The sequence below is a fragment of the Hypanus sabinus genome, chromosome 13, assembly GCF_030144855.1.
Source record: "Hypanus sabinus isolate sHypSab1 chromosome 13, sHypSab1.hap1, whole genome shotgun sequence".
Classification (NCBI taxonomy): Eukaryota; Metazoa; Chordata; class Chondrichthyes; order Myliobatiformes; family Dasyatidae; genus Hypanus; species Hypanus sabinus.
Genome location: NC_082718.1, coordinates 102,371,063 through 102,395,505, shown reverse-complemented (window position 1 = coordinate 102,395,505; position 24,443 = coordinate 102,371,063). Strand labels below are relative to the sequence as shown.

Below are 24,443 nucleotides of genomic sequence, written 5' to 3'. Positions count from 1 at the left end.
TTATGAGGAAAAGCTAAGTGAGCTGAGGCTATTTTCTTTGGAGAAACAGAGAATGAGAGATGACTTCATCAAGGTTTATATGATTATGAGAGGCTTACAGTGGACAGCCAGCATCTTTTTCCTCAGGGCAGTATTGGCCAATACCAAAGGAGATCCATTTAAAGTGAGTGGAAGAAAGTTTATGAGAGATATCAGAGACAGGGTTTTCTACTTAGAGAGTGATGGGTGCCTGGAACGCACAGCCAAGCTGACGGTAGAGGATGAAACATTAGGAACATTTAAGAGACTCTTAGATAGGCACATGTAAAAAAAAATGAGGGTTAAGGAAAGTATAGGAGACAATGATTACATTGATCATGATGTAGGCTGATATATGTCAGTACAACATTGTGAGCTGAAGGGCCCATACTGTGCTGTACTGCTCTATGTTCTGTTATTGGGATTGTGATAAATGAAAACCCAACTTTCAGGTGACACGAGAGGCTTTGTCTGCTTTGTTGGTTCATCTGCAGTGTATTTTGGACAACATTTAACCACTAAAGATCATATAGTTACAATTTTATATCTATGTTCTATACACTCATTGTTAAAGTCATACTATGCCAGCTCCCACTAGAGCAACCCGTTTTCAGACTTCTTACAATATTTTTCAACAGATGTTAAGTTTGTGAGAAATACATTTCTTTTCCTCTTCAGGGACTCAAAACCACCCAGAACAAAAAATTATAAACAGTTGCCTAAAAGTTGAATCCCACCATCACGTAACAACGCAGTAGTCTCAAGTAGAGAAAATCTTAATGCATCACTTGTTAAGATCTTTTAACTGAATTGGGAGGGGAATATTTAAGTTGCAGAACACCTACCTCCAGTTGCAGAAAAAGCTCTGGAGAAAAAGAAAACAAAATCATCATGTCAATGACATACACTTGAAGTTGTTAGCTGATGTGCCTAAATTCAGCAATGTAAAGTTTTAAAGTTTCCTAACTTTACTTAGAAATGAATCATACAACAGAATATTCAAAAATAACAGTGATGCTAATTCCCCTGTCTACTTTTAAGCACAAATGCTGCAGCAGTTTAAGAAATGGGCCAATACAAGACTACGGACCAACCCAATATCTATTATGTGAGATGGACTGCTCTGTATTGTTAAATTTAAGAAAACACTAACACGCTGTCCAGGTCAACATTGAGCAATTTGAAGCTGCTGAACAAAGTATTAGATCATTGCAGAATGTAAGTGCCTGCCAATTTCAGATCAGTTACCTTGTCAAATGACAAGGTAGACATTCATTACTTATAATCAACTTCTGGCTCTAAAAATCAAATATTGCATTTGTGAAAAATTAGTAAATAATAATATTGTTTTTTGCCTCCTTTTGTCTGTGTTAACCAAAACATTTGATATGGATTTCACAATGAATTCAACACATTGTAACCGGCATCTTTTTTTTTACTGCTACAAAAAGTCCAATTTGTTACAGGGATTCACAGACGTTTGGCCGTATTCACATGCACGATTAATGTATTTTCATCAATTTCTTACTCAAACTTTAGTATCTAAATATATCATGCCATAATAAATTAATGATCTACTTAGCAATATCAATTAGTAAAATAAAGTACATACAACATCTCTAATTTTTTTAACAAATGACATTTCTTTACAGATACCAATGTAAAATATAAACTTAGCCATTAAGACAATCAGCAGCTTTTGCCAGTGGCCAAATTTAAGATTAGCTGTGACCAGATTAAGTTAATTTCTAATACCTTGAAGACCAATTTGCTGATGCCTGGAACAGTGAAATATTAATGAAAACAATAATCTGTGGCAGCAGGAGATAAAGAAAAAAATTGTGGGAACAAAGCAAATAATTTTCATCTTAAATACCGAGTAAAACAAACCTGCATTTCGTATTCTTTCCTTGTATTGTTGATCTAGTTTCTTCATCCTTTTCTGATACTCCTGCAAAGTGCCTACAATAGAAAGACATATTAGTTCAGGAGAAAAACTGTTACATCAATTATTTTAACAGAGCAAATAACAGACAGTTATTTTTTTTTCAAATTCAATTCCCCAAAATCAAAAACAAATTAACAAGGAATATGAGGATGGGTAACAATGCATTAGAATTAGAATGTGGTAATAATTAATCAGTCATAACCACAAATGGAACAGTCACCTCCTTGCATTTTGACATTAATCATCCAAGATTCTTGGGGTCCCATATCTTCACTTTTATTTTTCTAAATAGGACTATACTTGTTCAAATGGAAATGTATAGAGAAAGCTTTTTCATAGGGTCACAGACAACTTCAAGGAGTCCACATTTTGAAGTTTTGGTTTACACTACAGACAAGGAACCATCCTTCTAGTGTACTGCTTAATATTTTTCCAGCCATGGCTGGAATTTTGTCTTATTGTGCTGCCACTGGGGACTTGATTTAAATTAACATTGTTTGCTTCACTAAAGGCAACTTAATCCACTTAAGGTGAGATTCTAGATCCAGAAATGTGCTACACTAGCAGCCTTTATAGCACATGGCAGATTCCGTAGCAAGAGTCCATATAATCAGAGACAAATTGGGAAAAGGAAAGAACTAGTGTTCCAGTAGAATCCCTTTTCAAATGCCACCAATGTTTGTGAGTGTTGAAGAGTGAGTAAGAGTGAGAAGCTTCAAGAACTGAAAGGTCACCCAACTATTAACTCCATCCCAAGGCTATTCTCTGCTTCCCAGACCCCATTTCAAATTCTCCACTACAAAACTTCCTACAATTTTAAGCCACTGCCACTCCCTACCCATCAATTTCCTAACTCTTTCCTACTACATCCAAGACATCAATTAGTACCACTTCTTTTCTGGAAGACTTTTCAATCCATGCACAATAGAGAAACCTTCTATCCTATGACTATAACCCGGAAGTGGAGCTCTACAAGTACTCAGCGATAGAGATGGCATTTCTGCTTTTAGAAAAATGGACTGGAACAACAACAAATTAATGTTTTATTGTAAGTTACCGATGCAACACATCAATGTAGCTATAAATCATAATCAGGTTTATTATCATTGGCATGTGGCATGAAATTTGTTAACTTAGCAGCAGCAGTTCAATGCAATACATAATCTAGCAGAGAGAGAAAAAAAAATATTAATAAATAAAATAAAACAATGATAAACAGACAAGTAAACAATTATGTATATTGAATAGATTATTTAAAAATGTGCATAAACAGAAATACTGTATATTAAAAAAAAGTGAGTTAGTGCCCAAAGCTTCAAAGTCCATTCAGGAATCGGATGGCAGAGGGGAAGAAGCTGCTCCTGAATCACTGAGTGTGTGCCTTCAGACTTCTGTATCCTACCTGATGGTAAAAGTGACAAAAGGGCATGCCCTGGGTGCTGAAGGTCTTTAATAATGGACGCTCCAGAAAGATGTCCTGGGTATTTTGTAGGCTAGTACCCAAAATGGAGCTGACTACATTTACAACCTTCTGCAGCTTCTTTCAGTCCTGTGCAATAGCCCCTCCATACTAGACAGTGATGCAGGCAGTCAGAATGCTCTCCACGGTACACCTATAGAAGTTTTTGAGTGTATTTGTTGACATGCCAAATCTCTTTAAATTTCTAATAAAGTATAGCCGCTGTCTTGCCTTCTTTATATCTACAGTGATATAAAGGTTAAATGCTCAGAGATCATGACACCCAGGAACCTGAAGCTGCTCACTCTCTCCACTTCTGATCTCTCTATGAGGATTGGTATGGGTTCCTTCGTCTTACCCTTCCCGAAGTTCACAATCAGCTCTTTCGTCTTACTGACGTTGAGTGCCAGGTTGTTGCTGCGGCACCATTCCACTAGTTAGCATATTTCACTCCTGTACACCAGAGAAGGGAAGATAGCAGCTATATTTCATTAGGAGTTTGAGGAGATTTGGTTTGTCACCTAAAACACTTGAAAACTTCTACACATGTACCTTGAAGAATATTCTTGCACAAGTCAGCATACAGAGAGGAGATGCAGCAGCTAACGGATTGGTGCAGAGCAAGCAACCTGTCTCTGATCGTGAACAAAACAAAAGAGATGGTTGTTGACTTCGGGAGGGCACTCTCGGCTGAACGTCGACGGCTCCTCGGTAGAGATCGTTAAGAGCACCAAATTTCTTGGTGTTCACCTGGCGGAGAATCTCACCTGGTCCCTCAACACCAGCACCATAGCAAAGAAAGCCCAGCAGCCTCTCTACTTTCTGCGAAGGCTGAGGAAAGTCCATCTCCCACCCTCATCACATTCTACAGGGGTTGTATTGAGAGCATCCTGAGCAGCTGCATCACTGCCTGGTTCGGAAATTGCACCATCTCGGATTGACAGACCCTACAGCGGATAGTGAGGTCAGCTAAGAAGGTCATCGTGGTCTCTCTTCCCACTATTACAGACATTTACACTACACGCTGTATCTGCAAAGCAAACAGCATTATGAAGGACCCCACACACCCGTCATACAAACTCTTTTCCCTCCTGCTATCCAGGAGGTTTTTTTCTGTGTTGTTTTTACATAGTTCAGTGTAGTTTTTGTACTGTTTCATGTCACACCATGGTCCTGAAAAAAGCTGTCTCATTTTTACTGTGTACTGTACCAGCAGTTATGGTTGAAATGACAATAAAAAGTGACTTGACTTGAATTCTGACTGGCTGCATCACCATCTGGAATGGTTGGGGGGTGGGGGGTGCTATTGCACAGGATTGAAAGAAACTACAGAAAGTTGTAAAATTAGACAGCCCCATCATGGGTAGCATCCATTGAAACAAGCAGTCAACGTTTCGGGCCAAAACCCTTCGTCAGGACTGACAAAGGGTCTCGGCCTGAAACGTTGACTGCTCGTTTCAACGGATGCTGCCCAACCTGCTGAGTTCCTCCAGCTTGTTTGTACATGTTAATTTGACCACAGCATCTGCAGTGTACTTTGTGTTCACCCATCATGGGTACATGCCTCTGTAGTATCCAAGACATCTTCAAGACACAGTGCCTCAGAAAGACAGTGTCAATTATTAAGGACCCCCCCCCCCCCCAACCCCATCACCCAGGACATACCTCTTTCTATTTATTACCATCAGGAAGTAGGTACAGAAGCTTGAAGGCACACAGTCAGCAATTGAGAAATAGTTTCTTCCTCTCTGCCATCCGATTTCTAAATGGATATTACCTGATCTTTTTTATTATTTCTGTTCTTGCACTACTTTTTTTAAATTTAACTAATATAGATATAAAGAAACACACATATATACAATTACCGCAAATCTTTTTTATTCGACATTTATCATGTATTGCATTGTACTGCTGCTATTTAATTAACAAATATCACGAAATATACTGGTGATATTAAACGCAACTTTGACTCTGAAGTTAACATCTAGCGCCTATTTGCATATCCAGTACTCTAAAATGCAAGAGATCAGAAATGCAATGAAAAAAAACTGCACAAAGTTCATTCTATTCACATTAGATTCCAGAAATCTATGTGTCTCTGTTAAAATGCAAGGTATTTGATTGAACAGCGAGTTGTTTTTGCAAGCTTCCGTACTTATAGTCTTTAACCTTTAGATAAAAAATTTCAAGTACAACCAGTCGTAATGTTTCTTCTATTGAAGATGTAATCTTAAAATTTTTACAATGTGTTTTCACAGTACTGCACTGTTAACGTAAAGCTATGCTCAGATTGGAATATGCCTTGATGGTTGCATAACAGATATAATATGATGACTCTGTGACCCTAAAAATTCTGTTTTTAACCATTCATCATATAAAGCAATGTCCTTATACCTGCCAGTAGAAGTACCCAAGGTTTTTAAAGATGGATAGGAAGAGATCATGATTACATCTGATGCCACTGAGATTCTGAGCAAAAAACATTTTATTTCTTGCAGAAAATTTACACATGGCAAAACATCTAGTGCAACTCAAAAGAAGTCGTGTAGAGGTTTCCAGCTTTTTTCCCCAATTGTGTCTCTTTACATTTGCTTCTCCTGGGAGATTACATGGCTACAGGTGATAATAGTGATCAGAGATTATGATGCTTTAATGAGCACTATAATGAGACTGGCTGAATGGAATGTATGGCATCTTCCAGATCAATCACAGGCCTGTAGTAGAGAGCACGGGACATACTCTGAAGATTGGCACTACTGAACAAAAGAAGCTTCCTAGAAAATTACATTTATAGCAATTATTGGCCTAGATTAGTTAAGAGGTAAATGTGTACCAAAGGAAGTTGTAAAGGAAAGGATTGCATCTTCAAGGGATTTATAGTACAACAAAGGGAAAATTTTACACCTGAGACAACATAGAACAGTTCAGCAAGAACAACGTCATGGTAAACCTCAAGTTAGCACTTGGAGACAATCTCGGAAAGCAACAGAATAAACCACATTATCTTTGTTTTTCTTCCTTCTACCATATTGCCCAATTAATTAATTCAATGCGGAAGTTGAATTATGGAGTTTTCGTGATTGAAAGGATTGTGGAACTAAAAGTTTACTTCAACCTTAAACAGAATGCTCAAGTCGCCAGCAGCTTAAAGCTTTAGACAGCAGGTGGTAAGGTTGCAAAGTATGACAGGAGCCAAAAATAATAGCTTAGATCACTTAATGTTCAGTTTGAGGAAAATGCAACTCTTTCAAGATTTGATATTGAACTAGCTGTTTGAAAGTGTGAAAGCAAGGATTGAGAAAGACAAGAAGATATAATTCAAATTGTGCACCATTTACCCAATCTCTTTCAGTGACTTGGATTAAATAATACCAGCCAGGCAAGAACTTTCTAATTTTTCTTGATCCATTTAAGATCAAACATAGACAGGCTTTCAGTTTAACATTCTGTCCACAAAACAACTGAGAATTCATCTATTAAATCACTGCCGCTATTTTTCAAACCTAAACATTTTATCTTAAACAATGCAGCACATTGTAATAAAACAACTGAAAGGAGATTTGAGCCCACAACTTTCAGATGTCTGCTAAACATCCATTAATGCATTGTGGAAAATCAAACAAAAGCACACCTGCCAGTACAATAGACTTTCACAACTGCTGGTTATCAAATGGTTCATATTGCGTCATTTATAGTTATTTGGTATAAAACTTGAAAGCAAGGCGCCTACCTTCCTGTAACTGCTGTAGCTGTCTTTTGAGAGATGTCAATTTCTCCTGGTACATCCTATGAATAAAAAGAGGAAAAAAATAAAAGCTTGCATTTAGATTAAAGTAAAATAACTTCAGTAACTTTGAACTTGTACATAGAACAAATATAGATGACGGCAATTCTGATTATGTTCAGCACACTGACCAGTTTAGAATGCCACAATATTGTTTCTGGAAAACACATTAATTTATGAATTCAAATAACCAGGATTATTTTTTTAGTTAAACAAATAGATTGGCATGGTCAGGCAGTTTTATTAGCCCCCTACAATATGTTGTTGAGTGGATACCATGCTGAAAAGGCTATGGAATTAAACTCTTCAGTGTGGAACTGGAGTTGCAGGTAAACTGAATGTGTCCAACAACTCAAAAGCCTCAAATTGAATATTGGCACTAGGTGAGAATTGACTCAATCTCAGTAATATTAGCCCAGCTTATTCATGCAGTGAAAATATTATCATGCCCTTACATATTCATGGAAGCTTTCATCTTAGCTATACTTTTAAAAATTATGCTAACAAATCCCACAAAATGTTATAGGCTCCAGCTTGAAGATATTCTCTTCAAATCACATCCTAAAAAATTCATAGCTTAAGTTGGTATGTAGCCAGCACACATTTTAGATACGTTTCATGAAATAATATGCAACTCATTGTCACTTTACTTTAAACCAATGGTTTTAAAACCATATTGTACAGATTTGCATGTGTATACTTCACAAGCTATTTTAGCAGAAGTCAGAAATTTGAAAGCCAAAACGCTTCACTGTATTTTTCTCCATGGAATTTTAAATTAATCAAGTTCCCCATTCCAGTTAAAATGAAGTTGAAAAGTTCAGCAAGTTATACAGAATGTCTTTCATAGCTTCAGTTGAAATCCAATAAAATAATAGGCAGTCTCCTCTTCTAGCGATACAAACACAAAATGTTTGACTATGGGATTGCTGCAATGTGAAGGAATTGCACCCAAGCAGCTGTACTTTTGACAGTACAATGTTTTCTCATTGCTGCATTGAAACATCAGCCAAGATTGCTGTGCTCAAATCACTAATGTTATTTCAGACAACAATTTTAGATTCAGAGAAAGAGGCTTTCCATTATCTTTTGACTGGAAAATTAAACCAGACAGATTTTTTTTTTAAAAAAAGGAACTATTCAAAGGATTTAAGATTTCTTGGCATATATTTAACCATTTAAAAAAAAATCCACTCATTATTGCAAATGCATGTGGGAACTTGTTACGTCCAGTAACATAAGCATCCTATGTAATAATAATGTAATTTAAATAATAATATTTAAAAGCAACCTATCTGCTGTAAAATATTTTGGAAGGTCACTTAAGGGTATGAAAGAGAATTTACAAACAAAATGATTTGCACAGGATGACTAGCAAACAAAATACAACAGCAGTTTTAATTTAAAAAACAGAATATCATTAGTTAGCATAGATTAGAAATATCATAAAATATGAGCAAATCAAAACAAAAGCAGAACTACATCATCAATATTGATCTTTGAAAACTCCATTTTGATAAATGTTTACTAGATTCATTTTGATTTTAGGCCATAGAAATTCAATTTGAAATATATTAATTTTTCTTTCCATTGCTGCTGATCTGTCCATTACCTCCTGAGGCAAGGTCTGGACCTGAAACTTTAACTACTCCATTTCCTCCACCATTGCCTGACCCATTGTGTACTTTCAATAATTATTTTTGCTCATTACTGGACTCATGATCTTTCAATCATAGTCTTAGGCTTGATTTTCCACATAATAGTTGTTGGCAATGGCTTCGCCGCTTATTCTTACATAGTCTCCAGGCCTCCTTTGACATTCTTTTGCCATCCTTTGACAGTTAATTCCTCTCGCTGCCAACAAATCATCAGCCTTATAATTTTAATTGTCTGTCAACCTCCCTCTGAACTTGCCCAAATTATTTAACCTCTTTAAAAGCCTAGTGAAGAGATTTAATTTTTTTTTAAATAAATCACTCAAGTTCCATTTCACCTGAGTATTTCCAGTATATTCTGTTTCTAGTTATTGGATCTATACAACCTGACTTTCTTTTAGTCTCATATATAGACCTTTTCTGTCAAAACATGAAACCAAAATCTTAAGAGAAACGCTACCATCCAGGAAACTAAATTCAGAAAACATCCTGAGGGGAAATTACAGAACATGGTATATAATAATATATTCCACTGAATCCTTTCACTTCAAAGCAAGTTTCAACAGGTTTCAGCACTATTCTCTTCAAAACAAAAAAGAACTTTTGAAATACATGTTATCAAGCCATCAACAAAATTCTTGGCATCAATATCTACTGATCAGTATATTTCAACTTGCATTCCATAAAACAGGTATCTGTTTCCACATTCTCTAAATAATATTCAACAGCTACAGACCAAAGATTTCAGGCACTAAGCAAGGTACTCAATTTCATTTTTATACATTAACTGCTTAATTGGTTTGTCCTACAATTATTGCCGTTTTGTTTCCCTAAAGTCCCATCAGCTGTATTCTGCAACTGTGCTTCATCTCCTTCCAGAGCAGTATGATTAATTCAAAAAGAAATGAACAGAAATTCTAAAATCAATCAAGCGAAAGTAAACAAAGGTGGAAAGATCATTGATGTTAGCAACCTTTAACAAAATTTATAAAATACAGAAGCAAAAATTGGAAGCAATCTTTCAAATAGCAGCGGAGTCAGAATATCTTACAGCTAGGTGGCAATTTACATTAAATCGACAGTACTATTGCAGAATTGGTTGTGCAAGCTAAATGCAAAGAACAATAATGTGAAATACTGACAAAAGGCCGCACTATTCATCATTGAAATAAAACTTAACAGCAGGACGAGCAGTATCTGTGAAAAAGAGCAGACAGTGTTTCAGGCTGAAGAAACTTCATCAGAATTAGGAAAGAGGGAAAACATGTTTCAAACTGCAGAGGGAGTAGGGAATATTTCTGAAAAGGTGAGGCCAGAGTTGTCAAGGGACCAGTTATAAAGGTTATCCAGTCAATGGGTTAATGGGATAGTTAGATGAAATACACAAAAGCTTTAAAAATTAAGAAAATGGGAAATGGGAGAGTGAGAGTATCATCAAAGGAATTCCAAAGTTACAAAAAATACAGCTCAAGACACCCCCAGCAAGTCAGGCTTTGCTCATGGACAGAAAAATTGTGCCTATAATCACAAATGGATGAGTTGCACCAGAAGTGGTTTGTTCCAATACAAAGAATCAGCAGCAGCAAAAATGGCCCTATGATTGCTGATCATATTTCACAGCTGTGACCAAGTTTATGCTTCTTTATTTGTATTATAATTTTCTAACTGCCTTGGTCACATACCTAGTGTTTATTTTTTTCTTTAACTGTCCATATTAACACTTCAACTGATGACCACTCCAACTTATCCCTATGGCAACACTGGCCTCAATCTACTGGAGATATTCCTTTTGACCTGTCTCTCCCTCTCCCACAGAAAATTCAATTGTTTTCTCTCCTACCCAGTTCCGACAAAGGGTCTGATGTGAAATATTGACTATTTCTCCTTTCACAGAGGCTGCCTGGCCTGCTGAATGTTTCCAGCATTTTCCATGCTTTTTTTCAAATTTGCAGCTTTTGCAATTTTTGATTTTCATTTATTAAAAAAAACTTACTTATCAATAAATTAAGTTGGATCTACCACTGTCAAGTACTTCAACCCGAATCGTGACTTCAAAATCTTTGACAATTTGAACTATCAAATCAAATTAGCATCTAAAATGTAACTATTCAGTGTAAAAGTGATTTTAATCAGTATTTTATTGAACTTATTTGCCACAAGGCAAATGCACACATTACAACAATGCTTACTGCTCTTTTACTTCCAGGTAGTCTTCATCATCCTGCTTATTGGCAATATCTGTCTCACTTGCATCCTCTGTATCTGTAATATAAACAAGTATGCCTTTAAATCATTTCGGAGAAAAGTAAAAGAATTTCATACAAAAGTAATTCTCATTTCTTGAAGGGTTGCATGTACCAGTAAAGTCAGAACAGTTTTTAATCATCCCTAATATTCTTTAATGTGTTGGCAAGAGATCACATGCAACAGGAAGTTCAATATCAATGATAACATCACAGAGATTATTCAACAGTGGGGCACTCAGTGACAGTAATAGATATTAGCTTCAAGTCATTAGGCTATTTCACAACTAAATAATCACTGCCTTCATGGCACAAACCTTTCCTACAGCTAATCAGCCCAATCTAAGTTTTGTTGTACGCAGGTATGCTGAATTTTTCCATGAAGTTATGAAATGAATTGAACATTGTGCATCAGCAGACATTCTCAACTCTGATCTTACAATGGAAGATTAAAGAAACCATCCAATGATTATAGAAAGTAGGACACTGCCCTATGTAATACCTGTAACAAATACCCTGGGGATAAGACCATAAGACATAGCAGAATTAGGCCATTCAGCCAATGGAATCTGTTCTGCAATTCCATCACGGCTGATTTATTATCAGTCTTCTGCCTTCTCCCTGTAACTTTTGACACCCTGATTAATCAAGAACCTATTAACCTCTGTCTTAAATATACCCAATGACTTGGCCTGCAGAGCTGTCTGTGACAATGAATTCCACAGATTTGCCACTCTTTTGCTAAAGAAATTTTTCCTCATCTCTGTTCTAAATGGATATCCCTCTATTCTGAGACTTCCCTCTGGTCCTAGACTCCCCCACTATATTTCACAGTATATTTTATTATTAAAGTTTGTATAAATTATACAATCATGCTATTCGTCTGCTTAAAGGCAGCCACAAACAAGAAACAGGAAAAAACCCAATTTTAAAAAAATACAGAGAGAAAAAAAGCAAATCAAATAAAATTTAAATGGTAAGACTCTTGGCAGTGTAGAGGATCAGAGAGATCTTGGGGTCTTTCTCCATAGGACACTCAAAGCTGCTGTGAAGATTGACAATGTTCTTAAGAAGGCATATGGTGTGCTGGCATTCATCAACCATGGGATTGAGTTCAAGAGCAGCAAAGTAATGTTACAGCTATATAAAACCTTGGTCAGACCCCACTTAGAGTACTGTGTTCAGTTCTGGTCACCTCACTACAGGATGTGGAAACTATATATAGAGTGCAGAGGAGATTTACAAGGATGTTGCCTGAATTGGAGGGCTTAACTTATGAAATTAAGTTGAGTGAACTTGGCCTTTTCTCCCTGGAGTGACGGAGGATGAGGGGTGACCTGATAGAGGTATACAAGATGGTGGTGGTGGAAGTGGATACAATAAGGTCTACAAATAGCCTCTTAGATAGGTATATAGAGCTTAGAAAAATAGATTGCTATGTGCTAGAGAAATTCTAGGCAGTTTCTAGAGTAAGCTACATGGTCAGCACAACATTGTGGCCAAAGGACTTGTAATGTGCTATAGATTTCAATATGCTAAAATCATGCAAACAATAAAGCAAACATCAACATTCAGAACAAAACAGTCCATAAACCCAAAGCTGGGAGCAGCCAGAGTCCATCACACAGTGGCAAGTAGCCATGAAGCTCACAGATAGTGTGGAGCAGCCAGGGCATGACACAGCCTCAGCGCCTACGACAGCAGAGCAAAACACTGCAGATCAGAACCAGTTTGACTCTTGCCACCAGTCCAAACAACCTGCCTTTTCAGTCCATCTGGCCTGCACTTGGTCATCCCCTGCTCTCAGATCCAGGCCCCACCACAGCAATACACTCCGGGCTGAAAGTGGTCCACACTTGACCTTTCCAAATCGATGCGGTGCTTAGATGGATCAAACTCTACTCTCGGTTTAGGTGGACAGTCTCTGAAACAGTTCTGCTTCAGATGTACTCCACTCCTCTTGCTCCAACGATGTCTACAATTCCAATTCCAACTACATTTTCTCCTGGAACACACCTCAACCTTGCTTCAGCTCTGTCTTGCACCCACATGCCTCGACCCTCAGATCAACCTCGCTTCACTCGCCTCTTGTTTGCAGTGCAGCTCACAACATGCCCTTCAGCTGCCAACTAAAATATACTTAATCCATTGCCTCAATATTAAAGGTAGGGCATTGAATCTGCCAGGTCTTGAGATTATAGATTATGATGGAATCAAATTGTGTTTCTAATTACAATGCATGATGTGCTGCAGGTTAATTTTAACAGTCAGTTTTGTCACTTAATCTAGTTAGCAATATACAAACAGTTTGAAAGACAATTGCAGATACTTAGTGTGAAAACAAAACTCTCTCAACATACACAATCCCTCGAGGCCCAAATAATCTGACCGTGAGAACCTACGATTCCACTGATATGGGCCAAATCCATTGCAGCCTATGCAATTGACAGAACAGTTTACTAATTTAAGTCTACAAATTGGTTTAAAAACGGCAAAAGCAACATTATATCTGACACAGACTTCTTGTTTAAATTAACTTAGAAAATAGAATAGTACAGCATAGAAACAGACCTTTCAGCCAACAACATTATGCCAAACTAAAGAGTAATCAAATGCCCTTTTGCCTATTCAATATCCATATTGTTTCACTTGCTGCACACGTATGTACCTATCTAATAGTCACCTGACAGCCTGCTTCAGATTTGCCTCCACCACCTTCCAGTGCATTCCAGCCTCCACCACTCTCAGTGTACAATACCTTGCCCCACACACTTCCTTTGAACTTAATCACTCACATCATAAATGCAAGTTCTCCAAGATCAGACATTTTAACTCTGGGAAACGGATATCAGATGTTTACCTATATATCTCGTAATCTTGTAAAGCTCTATCAGGTCTTCCATCAGCCACCGTCACTCAAGCCTCTCCCTATAGCATATGTCCTCTAATCCAGATAGTATCCTTATAAACCTCTTCTGCATCATCTTCAAAACTTTATCAGGTCCAGGAATGGAACCCGGTGTGGTCTTCTACTGCTGTACCCCATCCACTTCAAGGTTTCACTTGTGCATCCAGAGACACTCTTCTGCACACCACTTGAGTTACCGGCACCTTCCGGTCAGCTTGAACCATTCTCTTCTGACCTCTCTCATTAACAAGGTATTTTCACCCACAGTCTGCAGCTCACTGGATTTTTTTTTTGTTTTCCACACCATTCTCTGTAAAAACTAGATTGTTGTGCATGAAAGTCCTAGGAGTTCAGCAGTTTTGGAGCTACTCAAACCACTCTATATGGCACCAACAAACATTCCACAGTCAAAATTACTTTGTCTAAAATCCATCTAGACAACATCCACAGTTATATCTTCATCACCTCCTCAAAAAACACAATCAAGTTGGTAAGACAAGACTTGCCTCGCAAAAAGCCTTGCTGACTGCCCTAATTTAGGCATTGTTTTCTAAATATTCATAAATCAAATCCCTAAGAATCTCTCTCAATAACCTGGGGTATATCCAATCAGGCCCTAGGGACTTAGCCACCTTAATCCAGCCAAAGTTATTTGCCAATTCAAAAGTTTAAAAAATGCTAAACATATAATTAGAACCAATAAACAAAAAGAAAATAATTTTAAAAGTAACTTCCCCTGGAAACCTGCTTTAAATCTATATGATGTCAGATTACATGGTAGGACACAAAAGCAATTTCCAAATACTGTACAATGCTGGGGAATGTTTGCAAGACCAAGGTCTGTCATTAGAATCAAGCAGCAGAATGATTTGATGAATGCCATCTTCCACAACTAGTAAAAGATCCACAACTTTTGTTTTTGATAGTACATGTATCTAATTTCAGTTAATTCTGCAAAGCTAAACTGCCAGTGAGATCCAGCCTTGAGCTTTTTAGCTTGGCTACAATAGCACAAAGTCCACCAGGTACATGACAATAAAAAAGCCACAATGCCATCAAACTGCACTAACAAGGGATAAAAGAAGACATTCAGAAGCATATTGGAGAATTTAGAACCAGAAGTCCATAATAGTGATCGCAAAGCACAAATTTTGAATTCCACCATAGAATGAGTAGCTATTATAGATGATGGCAAGTATGAAATCACAGCAGTTTATTTTGCTTGATTTAGCATTCTTTGTTTAAAATAATTCATTAAAGTTATGTGAACAAAGTACAGGAATGGCATACGTCATCACTTCACTGCATCAGTAAAAATATTGGAATAAAATTTTATAATTTTAAACAACAGGAGTTTTAGAATCAATATTTTACTATTATTAAAGATTAAGCTGGGAGGAAACATTTTTTTCAGGTCATAACGATGAATATTGGCCCAGAATTTTCTGGGAAAGACAAGTCACCAACTGAGCGTAGACTTATCATGCAGATCTGATGAGATCATCCTTACAAAATGTCAGACAGAACATCTGTGGCAAGCCCTTTACAACACAAAGCTTTTCGGATACAAATCTGAACATATAACAGAACCAGAACAAGTTCTTATGCAGTCCCTCAGGATCAGGATGATACATGCATGCTCTGGTTTCTTGAATGTTCAGGTGGCTAATGAAGCTACTGTAGGAACAACAGCCTCTTCAACTAATGGCATCTGTTAGCATAGACAGGTAAGTAATTTATAAGTTGGCCCATTCCTTCTACCATTTATTCATGTCTTCCATGCACTCCAGGTGCAAGGACTAGAAATTCTCAAAAGAACCTTTTCCACTTCGAGCAGTCATAGGCTTGAGGTGTTAGTTGAACATTGCCATTTTTCCCCAAACACAGCCTTTTCTTCAGTCTTAAAATTTTCTTCCATGACAGAACTCAGAACCGTGTCAGCTTTGGGAATGTAACATTGGGCTCATGAATGACGTGGATTGCCCAGTGTAGACCTTGTGCATATGCATTAGCCTGGGAGAGGAGACTAACACTGGATCACTTAACTTTCCAGTGAATTTGGAGAACTTTGCAGAAATCTCCTTGGTGGCATTTAACCAACACCTTGAGATGACTGCTGTAGGTAGTCCAGATGTCCAAACAATACAGGGCAAGGTTTTTTGGGTAGACAACAAGCTCTGTGCCAGATCTGCGGGCTTAAAAAGCCAAGATGGTGCTAGCGATATTCAGAGACGTTTTGCAGGTAGCTAACAAAATGTACTTTTTCGGGACTACAATCACTGCAGTTTTCAGTCTGTAACTTCCCTTTGGAAGTTGTGCTTTTGAACCATCTGAACAATCTGGCGCTTCTGCGGTATCCTGAATGATTTAGTGAAATACACTCCCAAAAATGCAGGTCTAACCATTGCTGGAGCAAACTTCAGACCTGAATGAAGTGGCGGAACCTGGGTTTAAGAATGAGAAACGAACCAAAGTTCAGCTGATTTAAACACCAAGCCAGATTAAATAGTCTAAGGCATTGAGGCTAAGGGTGGAGGACAAACCAAAGCTCACTACTCCATTTCAACCAGGATACCCCACCTGAGCCTGTCCCATCTGCCTGTGTCTGGTCTGTCTCCCTCTCTTTTTGGTACTGCCATCAGGTGTGAGGTGCAGGAGTCTTGACCAGCAACACTCACCTCAGTGCTGAACTGGCTCCATAGATGTGGAATCACTTTCAGGGACTCAACAGTTTATGTTCTATTCTGTGTGTTTGTCTATGAAGGTTCTCAGTCATCCAGGTAACTGCACATCAAGCAATAGTAAATCAACAGACAGTGGAGCAAAGCAGATGGAAAAACATAGTCATCCCATATGTAACTGGAGTTTCAGAGAAACTCAGAAGGATTTTCAACAAACGCCAAATCCCTATGTTTTTCAAACTTACAAAGACACGAAGACAGAAACCCGTCCACCTCAAGGGTGCAACACCCTATCATAAACAGAGCAATATTATACATGCTATCCAATGCAATGAGAACTGCATAGATCTGCATATCAGCGAGATGAAACAACTACTTCACAACATAGGAGAGCTAACAACTCAGGTCAAGTCTCGGCTGTATATCTACACCTAAAGGACAAGGGACACCACTCCTTTGATAATAACAATGTGCACATTTTGGACGAGGACAGGTAGTTTGAAAAAGGGGCTAAAGAAGCCATCTTTGTCAAACTGGAAAACACATCCCTGAAAAGAGGGATATGATACAACCTATCAGCTACTTACAATGCAGTCCTAACATCTTTACCTCAGGATCTCCACAACAGTTCACTCCTCCATTCACGCCAAGAATAATGACCCTCTCATTACCTCTACAACTCTTAATGGCCTTCATGTGATTGCTATACCTTTAAACAACTCAGAGCTTAAAAGCCTGAAAACTACTCATCATGGATCAGAACTGAAAAACCCTTTCGGATGGTGGCAAAACACCTTCTAGATTTACTACTGCTTGATGTTCTATGTGTTTAATTGTTTACTTTTTATTGCACTATATGTTTTTTTTTCTGCACATTAGATGCTGGCAGTCTTTGTGTGGGTTTTTTCATGGATTCAACTGTTTCTTTGTTTGTGGGTACCTGCAAGAAAATGAATCTCAAGGTATAGTATATATACTTTGATAATAAATGTAATTTGAACTATAATCTTCAACAACCTTTCCTTGGAAGAAAAATCTAATAGTTGATCAAATCACACCATACGGCCTAGACAGTTGTTACTCAAATAGAAGTAAAAAATAAAAACAGTCAAGAAACTGAAAATTACTTTACATTTGCTTTGGTCCCTTATAGCCGAACTTCTCCACGGAAATAGGTGGAGCCAAAGATTTTGCACCAGATATTTTACAGGATCTCTGGCCCAACATGTTCAAATTTCAAAGTAAATTTATTATCAAAGTACATTCATATCACTATGTACAAGCAACATTCATTTTCATGCAGGTATTCACAGTAAATACAAGAAACACCAGAGTCCATGAAAGACCACACCTAACAAGATGGACAAACAACCAATGCACAAAAGACAACTGTACAAATGCAATTAGACATCCAGACAATATCAAGAGCATGAGATGAAGACTCCTTAAAAGTGAATCCATCGGTTGTGGGAACAGTTCAGTGATGGGGCTACTGAAGTTATCCCCTCTGCTTCAAGAGCCCGATGGTTGAGGGGTAACAACTGTTCCTGAACCTAGTGGTGCAAGTCCTGAGGCATCTGTACTGTCTTCCTGACAGCAGCAGCAATAAGTGAGCACGGCCTGGATGGTGGCGAGGGCTTTACCAGTGACGGGCTGGGTAGTATTCACATTTTGTGGACATTTCTGTTCAAGGGCATTTGGTGTTACTATACCAGACCACGATGCAACCAGTCAATTTGCTCTCCACTGCACATTGATAGAAATTTGTCAAGTTTTAGATGATATGCCGAATCTTCACAAGCTTCTAATAAACTAGAGGCACTGCCATGCTTTCTCTGTGCTGGACCCAGGACAAGTCCTCTGAAATGTTAACACCGAGGAATTATTTGCTTACCCTCTTCTCCTCTGAAGAGGTCTGGCTCATGGATCTCCAGTTTCCTCTTCCTGAAGTTAATAATCAGCTCCTTTGTCATGTTAACATTGAGTGAGAGGTTGTTGGTGTGGCACCATTCAGCCAGATTTTCAATATTCCTGCTCTATGCTGATTCATCACCACCTATCATTCTGCCAATGACATGGTATCATCAGCAAACTTAAATATGGCATTGGAGCTGTGCTTAGCCACACAGTCAGAAGTATAAAACAAGTGGAGCAGGAGACTAAGCACAGAGCCTTGTGGTGCTCCTGTACTGATGAAGATTGTGGAGATGTTGTTGCCAATCCAAACTGACTGGGGTCTGCAAGTGAGGAAATCAAGGATCCCGTTGCACAAAGAGGCATTGACACCCAAATCTTGAAGCTTATTGATTAATTTTGAAGGGATGATAGTATTGAATGCCAAACTGTAGTCAACGAAGAGCATGCTGATACATGCATCTTTACTGTCCAGATGTTCGAAGGTTGAGTAAAGAGCCAATGAAATGGCATCGGCTGTTGACCTTTTGTGACTGCTGGCAAATTGGAGCAGATCTTAGTTACTTCTCAGGCAAGAGTTGATACATTTTATCACCAATCTTTCAAAATACTTTATCACTGTAGATGCAAGTGCTACTGGACGATAATCATTGTGGCAGTTTAGCATGTGCTTCGTAGATATCAGTATAACTGAAGTCTGCTTGAAGCAGGTGGGGTCTTCAAAAGCTAGAGATTAGATATCAGTGAACACAACAGCTAATTGATCAGCACGGGTCTTTAAAATTTGGCCAGGTGCCCTGTCTGGGCAGGGTGCTTTCCATGGGTTCATCCTCTTAAAGGATGCTCTCACATCGGCCTAGGAGACTGAAATCACAGGGTCATTCAGGCCTGTGGGAGTTCGTGAAGGTATACAAAGACATTGAGCTGTTCTGGGAGTGAAACTTTGCTGTTACTTATGTCACTTGGTTTCACTTTGTGGGAGTTGATAGCATTCAAGTCTTGCCATAGCTGTCTAGTTTGTATTAGGTGATCAAGTTTGGTCCAGAATTGCCACTTAGAATGCAAGATGGCTTTCCAAAGATCGCACCTAAATTTCCTGTATTTTACTTGGTTACCAGACCTGAAAGCCACTGATCTGGTCCTCAGCAGAGTGCAGATCTCATGGTTCATTTAAGACTTCCTTTTGGGGAAGACTGAATGATTTTGCGGTGACACACTGCTTTTACGCAGTCTGTAACAACTGTGGTGTATTCATTCAAATCATCCAACGAGTCTTTGAAATCGGCCCAGTCCACCAACTCAAAGCAATCCCATAGCTGCTTCTCTGCCTCCTACACTACCTCTTTGTTGTCCTTACTATTGGAGCCTTGCTCTTTAGCCTCTGCCTGTATGCAGAGATGAGGAGGGCAGTCAAGTGATCAGATTTCCCAAAGTGCTGTCTTACATTGAATAGTAGGCATTCCTAATCAGAGCATAGTAGTGGTCAAGCAAGCTGGGCCCCCTGGTGCTGCAGGTTATATGTCGATGATAATTGGACGAGATTTCTTCAAACAAGCCTGATTGAACTCCTCAACAATGATTTGAAAGGCATCAAGGAAGGCTGTTTCTTTCTCGCTGATGGCCGTACTTGGTACCTTGAATGCCTGCTTAACATCGTCCTTTAGCGGTATGTAAACTGTGCTCAGGATAACGGAGGATAATTCTCTAGGTAAATAGAACAGTCAGCACTGAATCATTAGATGTTCCAACAAGAGTGTGACAAGACTGCTGTGTCCAAGCACCACAAAGATTTTACCATTAAATACATAACCCCACCTTTTGCCTTCTTTGAATCAGCAATACAACCCATCCTGTTTATCGAGAAATCCTCAGGTCTGATCACTGAAACCAGTGTGTCTGGAGTGAGCCATGTCTCCATGAAATATAGAACACAGCAATTCCTTATTTCCCTCCAATACAGCAATTTTACCCTAAGTCCTCATTCTTGCTCTCCAGCGACTCTACTTTTTCTAACAAGATGCTGGGTAAAGGAAGATTCATACCCCTTCATTTAAGTCTGGCTTGGAGTCCTTCCCCTCTCCCTCTGTTTTGGCCACAGTGCTGTACCTTTGTCTGTTCAAAAGTGCTGCACCAGCATGCTTGAGAGTCCAGTCCACCAAGTCTTTCAGAAGATCCTGAAATCGCTAGTTCATTAAGATGGTTCAAAAGTAGATTACTTAAAGGGAAATTACATGCAACAGATTGCAGTGACAGTAGTTCAAAAGAAGTATATTTAGAAGTTTTGTTAACTGCCCACATGTTGCTGTGTTTCACCAGCACCATCTTCAAAAAAAAATTAAGGATAATTGTACTCCACAACTATGGGTATAGCACAGCAAACACATATTGTGAGCATTCTTACAATCATAGTTAAAAACACAGGTAATTCCACTGTCACTATTTCGCAGGGAAATTCTGGCCAAGCTTCCAAGTGGATTCACAAACTTACCACAGGTACTCTCCAGGTTAGGTCACGGTTTCTGCTCTTTTGTTTGTAACCTGAACAATTTGCCAGCTGAAAATGCAAACCAAATTCTCACCCGGCAAAAGATGCTTGCAGCAACTAGCAATAGCAACTTGGTGCTCTCCCCAACACTCATTCAAGTGTACGGGCTGCACACATCATGTATCCACAAACTGGGGAAGATCTGCAATGCATATTCTGCATACTATCCACACTGAGTCCATAAATTCCTTGAACTAATGAAGAGGTAGCTAAAGGCACAAGCAAAGTCCAACTCTTACATGAAACCTTACAGTACAAACAATCAAGGAAATGGAAGTTTACTCTCCATTTTGGTCCTTTAAGTAAAAGCCTTGCCTTATCACCATTATTCAGCCTTTATACCCCTAAGTAATATTTTGGATTATTGAGTAAATAATCAAATACAAGTCAAATTCTATCTTCTCTTCCTTCTCCCCTCCCCCACCCATCTGAAGATTATTTTAATTTTGGCCAATTCATATGGTACCGATAAAAAGTAACCAGGTTTGTGCATGGCAAGAAAGAGAAGTAAATATTGGAAGAAAAGAAACAGGACTCAAATAGCCTCAGGTCACTTAACCACAAATGAAGAGCAACTATCACATTACGTTGACAGTAGAAACCCACCTAATGACAAGAACAACATGAATTTACAAACATAAACAAACCAGTGAACCATTATGAGTTAAACAATAGATCTGTTTTATGCAAACAACTGTTAATGTGTTTAACCATACTCAAAAGGAGGAATTAACTTGGACGAAGGAACATCAGATGCACACTTCAATCTATATTTAACTTTCTGACACTATTTTAGTCATTAGGAATGTCTATTTTAAAAACAAATTATTGCAATAAATATACATTTGAATTAAATTACATACTTTACATCAGAACTGACAACAAAATTTCCATGACTTTAACTTATTTGTGATTTCAAAAGGATAGATAAGATTTTCACAGAGTACACACACACACACAAAGGGAGGGACTCGGCATCAATGGAAAAGAGTAAACAATTGATGTCTCGGGCTGAGACCCTTCATCAAGACTAGAGAGAAAAAAGACGAAAAGTCAGAGTTAGAAGGGGAGAAGGGAAGAAGAAACAAGCTGATGAGTGCAATGGGAGAGAGTCGGGTGAAGAGACGGGATACAAGATTGCAGAAGGGAGAATTTGATAGAAGAGTACAGAAGGTCATAGAAAAGGGGGAGGAGCACAAGAGGGAGCTGATGGGCAGGTAAGGCGATGAAATAAGAATCGGGAAGGGGGGCATTATTGGAACTTCGAGAAATTAGTGTTCATGCCATCAGTTTGGAATGTAAGGTGATGCTCCTCCAACCTAAAAATGGCCTCACTGTGACAATAGAGGAGGCCATGGACTCTCATGTCAGAAATGGAATTACCACTGGGAAATCCCACTTTTTCTGGTGGATGGAGCATAGGTATTTGGCAGCATGGTCTCCCAATCTACGTCGGGTCTCAACGATATACAGGAGGCTGCACTGGGAGCACCGAACACAGAAGAGGACCCAAACAGATTCACAAGAAGCGTTGCCTCACCTGGAAGCACTGTTTGGGATCCTGAATGGTAGTGAAGGAGGTGGTGTAGGGGCAGGGGTAGCACTTGTTCTGCTTGCAAGGATAAGTGTCAGGAGAACGATCAGTGGGGAAGGATGAGTGGACAAGGGCATTATGTCGGGAGCAAACCCTGTGGAAAGCATAAAGTGGGGGTGGGGTGGGAAAGGTGTGCCTAGTAGTGGGATACCATTGGAATTGGTGGACGTTACGGAGAGATATGTGATGAACATGGAAGCTGGTGGGGTGATAAGTGAGGACAAGAGAAACCCTATCCCTGGTGGGTGGCAAGAGGATGGGTTGAGGGCAGACGTGCATGAAATGGAAGAGACAGGGTTGAGGGCAGCCTTGATGGAGGAAGGGAAACCCCTTTCTTTGAAGGAGGAGGAGGACATCTCACTAGTTCTGGAATGAAAAGCCTCATCCTGAGAGCAGATGCAGTGCAGATGGAGGAATTGGGAGAAGGTGACAGCATTTCTACAACTAACAGGGTGAGAAGAGGTATAGTCCAGGTAGCTGCGAGATTCAGTGGGTTTATTAAGACAGCAGTAGATAAGCTGTCTCCAGAGATAGAGAGATAGGGAGGGGGGTGTCGGAAAAGGACCGGATAAATTTTGAGGGCAGGTTGGAAGGTTGAGGCAAAGCTGAAGAAGTTGAGCTTGCATGGGTGCAGGAAGCAGCACCAATGTAGTCGTCAATGTTGCGTAGGAAGAGTTGGGGAGTGATACCAGTGTAAGTTTGGAACATAGAACGTTCTATATAGCCGACAAAAAGGCAAATATAACTGAGACCCATGCGAGTGCCCATGGCTACACCTTTTGTTTGAAGGAAGTGGGAGGAGCTGAACGAGAAATTTTTGAAACTGAGGACAAGTTCTGCCAGACGGAGTAGAGTGGTGGTGGAGGGGAAATTGTTGGGACTGGTGACAACAAAGAAACAGAGAGCCTTGAGACCTTCCAGGTGGGGGGTGGAGGAGTATAGGGACTGGACATCCACAGTGAAAATAAGATGCTCTGAATCATTGAAAAGATTAAGAGCATGTGAAGTATCACAGATGTAGTAGGTATGACAAGACTGAACAAGGGGGGATAAAACTGAGTTGAGGTATGCAGATAGTTCAGTGGTGCAGGAACAAGCAGAAAAAATAAGTGTACCTGGACAGGCTGTTTCTAGTTCTTGGGTAGGAGGTAGAAATGGGTGGTGCAGAGTGCGAGAACTACGAGGTTGGTGGCAGTGGATGGGAGATCCTCAGAGTTGTTGATGTCAGTGATGGCGTGGGAGACAATGGCCTCGTGCTCCTTAGTGGGATCCTGTTTGAGAGGTAAGAGGAGGTGTCGCTAGGCCTCAGCAAGGTAGAGGTCAGTCCGCCAGACTACTACAGCATCCCCCTTAACTGCGGATTTGATGGTGAGGTTAGGATTAGTGCAGAAAGAGTGGAGAGCAGTGCTTTCGGTAGGAGTGAGACTGTAATTTGAGGGAGTTTTTTTCCTCTGACTCTCAACTTTTTTTCTCCAGTCCTGATGATGAGTCTCAAGCTAAAACATCGACTGTACTCTTTTCCATTCATGCTGTCAAGCCTACTGAGTTCCTCCAGCATTTTGTGTGTGTTGCTTATGTAAAGAGGGTTTCTTCTTTTTGTTAACTAGCAGGAATGCTAATTTACTGATAACGAGAATGGTATTCCTTTGTAAACCAAATGGGGATTAATGTTCTTTCTTCTGAGTCTGTAAGCT

The 24,443-nt window shown here is 39.1% G+C and overlaps 1 protein-coding gene across 1 annotated transcript in view; it reads right to left on the bottom strand.

Moving 5' to 3' along the window:
- The window catches only part of suds3 (SDS3 homolog, SIN3A corepressor complex component), a 72,449-nt gene that overhangs the window by 27,615 nt on the left and 20,391 nt on the right, over window positions 1-24,443 (bottom strand). The window contains exons 2-5 of the mRNA XM_059988309.1: window positions 11,054-11,126; window positions 7,156-7,211; window positions 1,909-1,980; window positions 864-883 (exon numbers count right to left, since the gene is read on the bottom strand). Coding sequence (XP_059844292.1) covers window positions 864-883; window positions 1,909-1,980; window positions 7,156-7,211; window positions 11,054-11,126 — 221 coding nt within the window. The remainder of the gene's footprint in view (window positions 1-863; window positions 884-1,908; window positions 1,981-7,155; window positions 7,212-11,053; window positions 11,127-24,443) is intronic.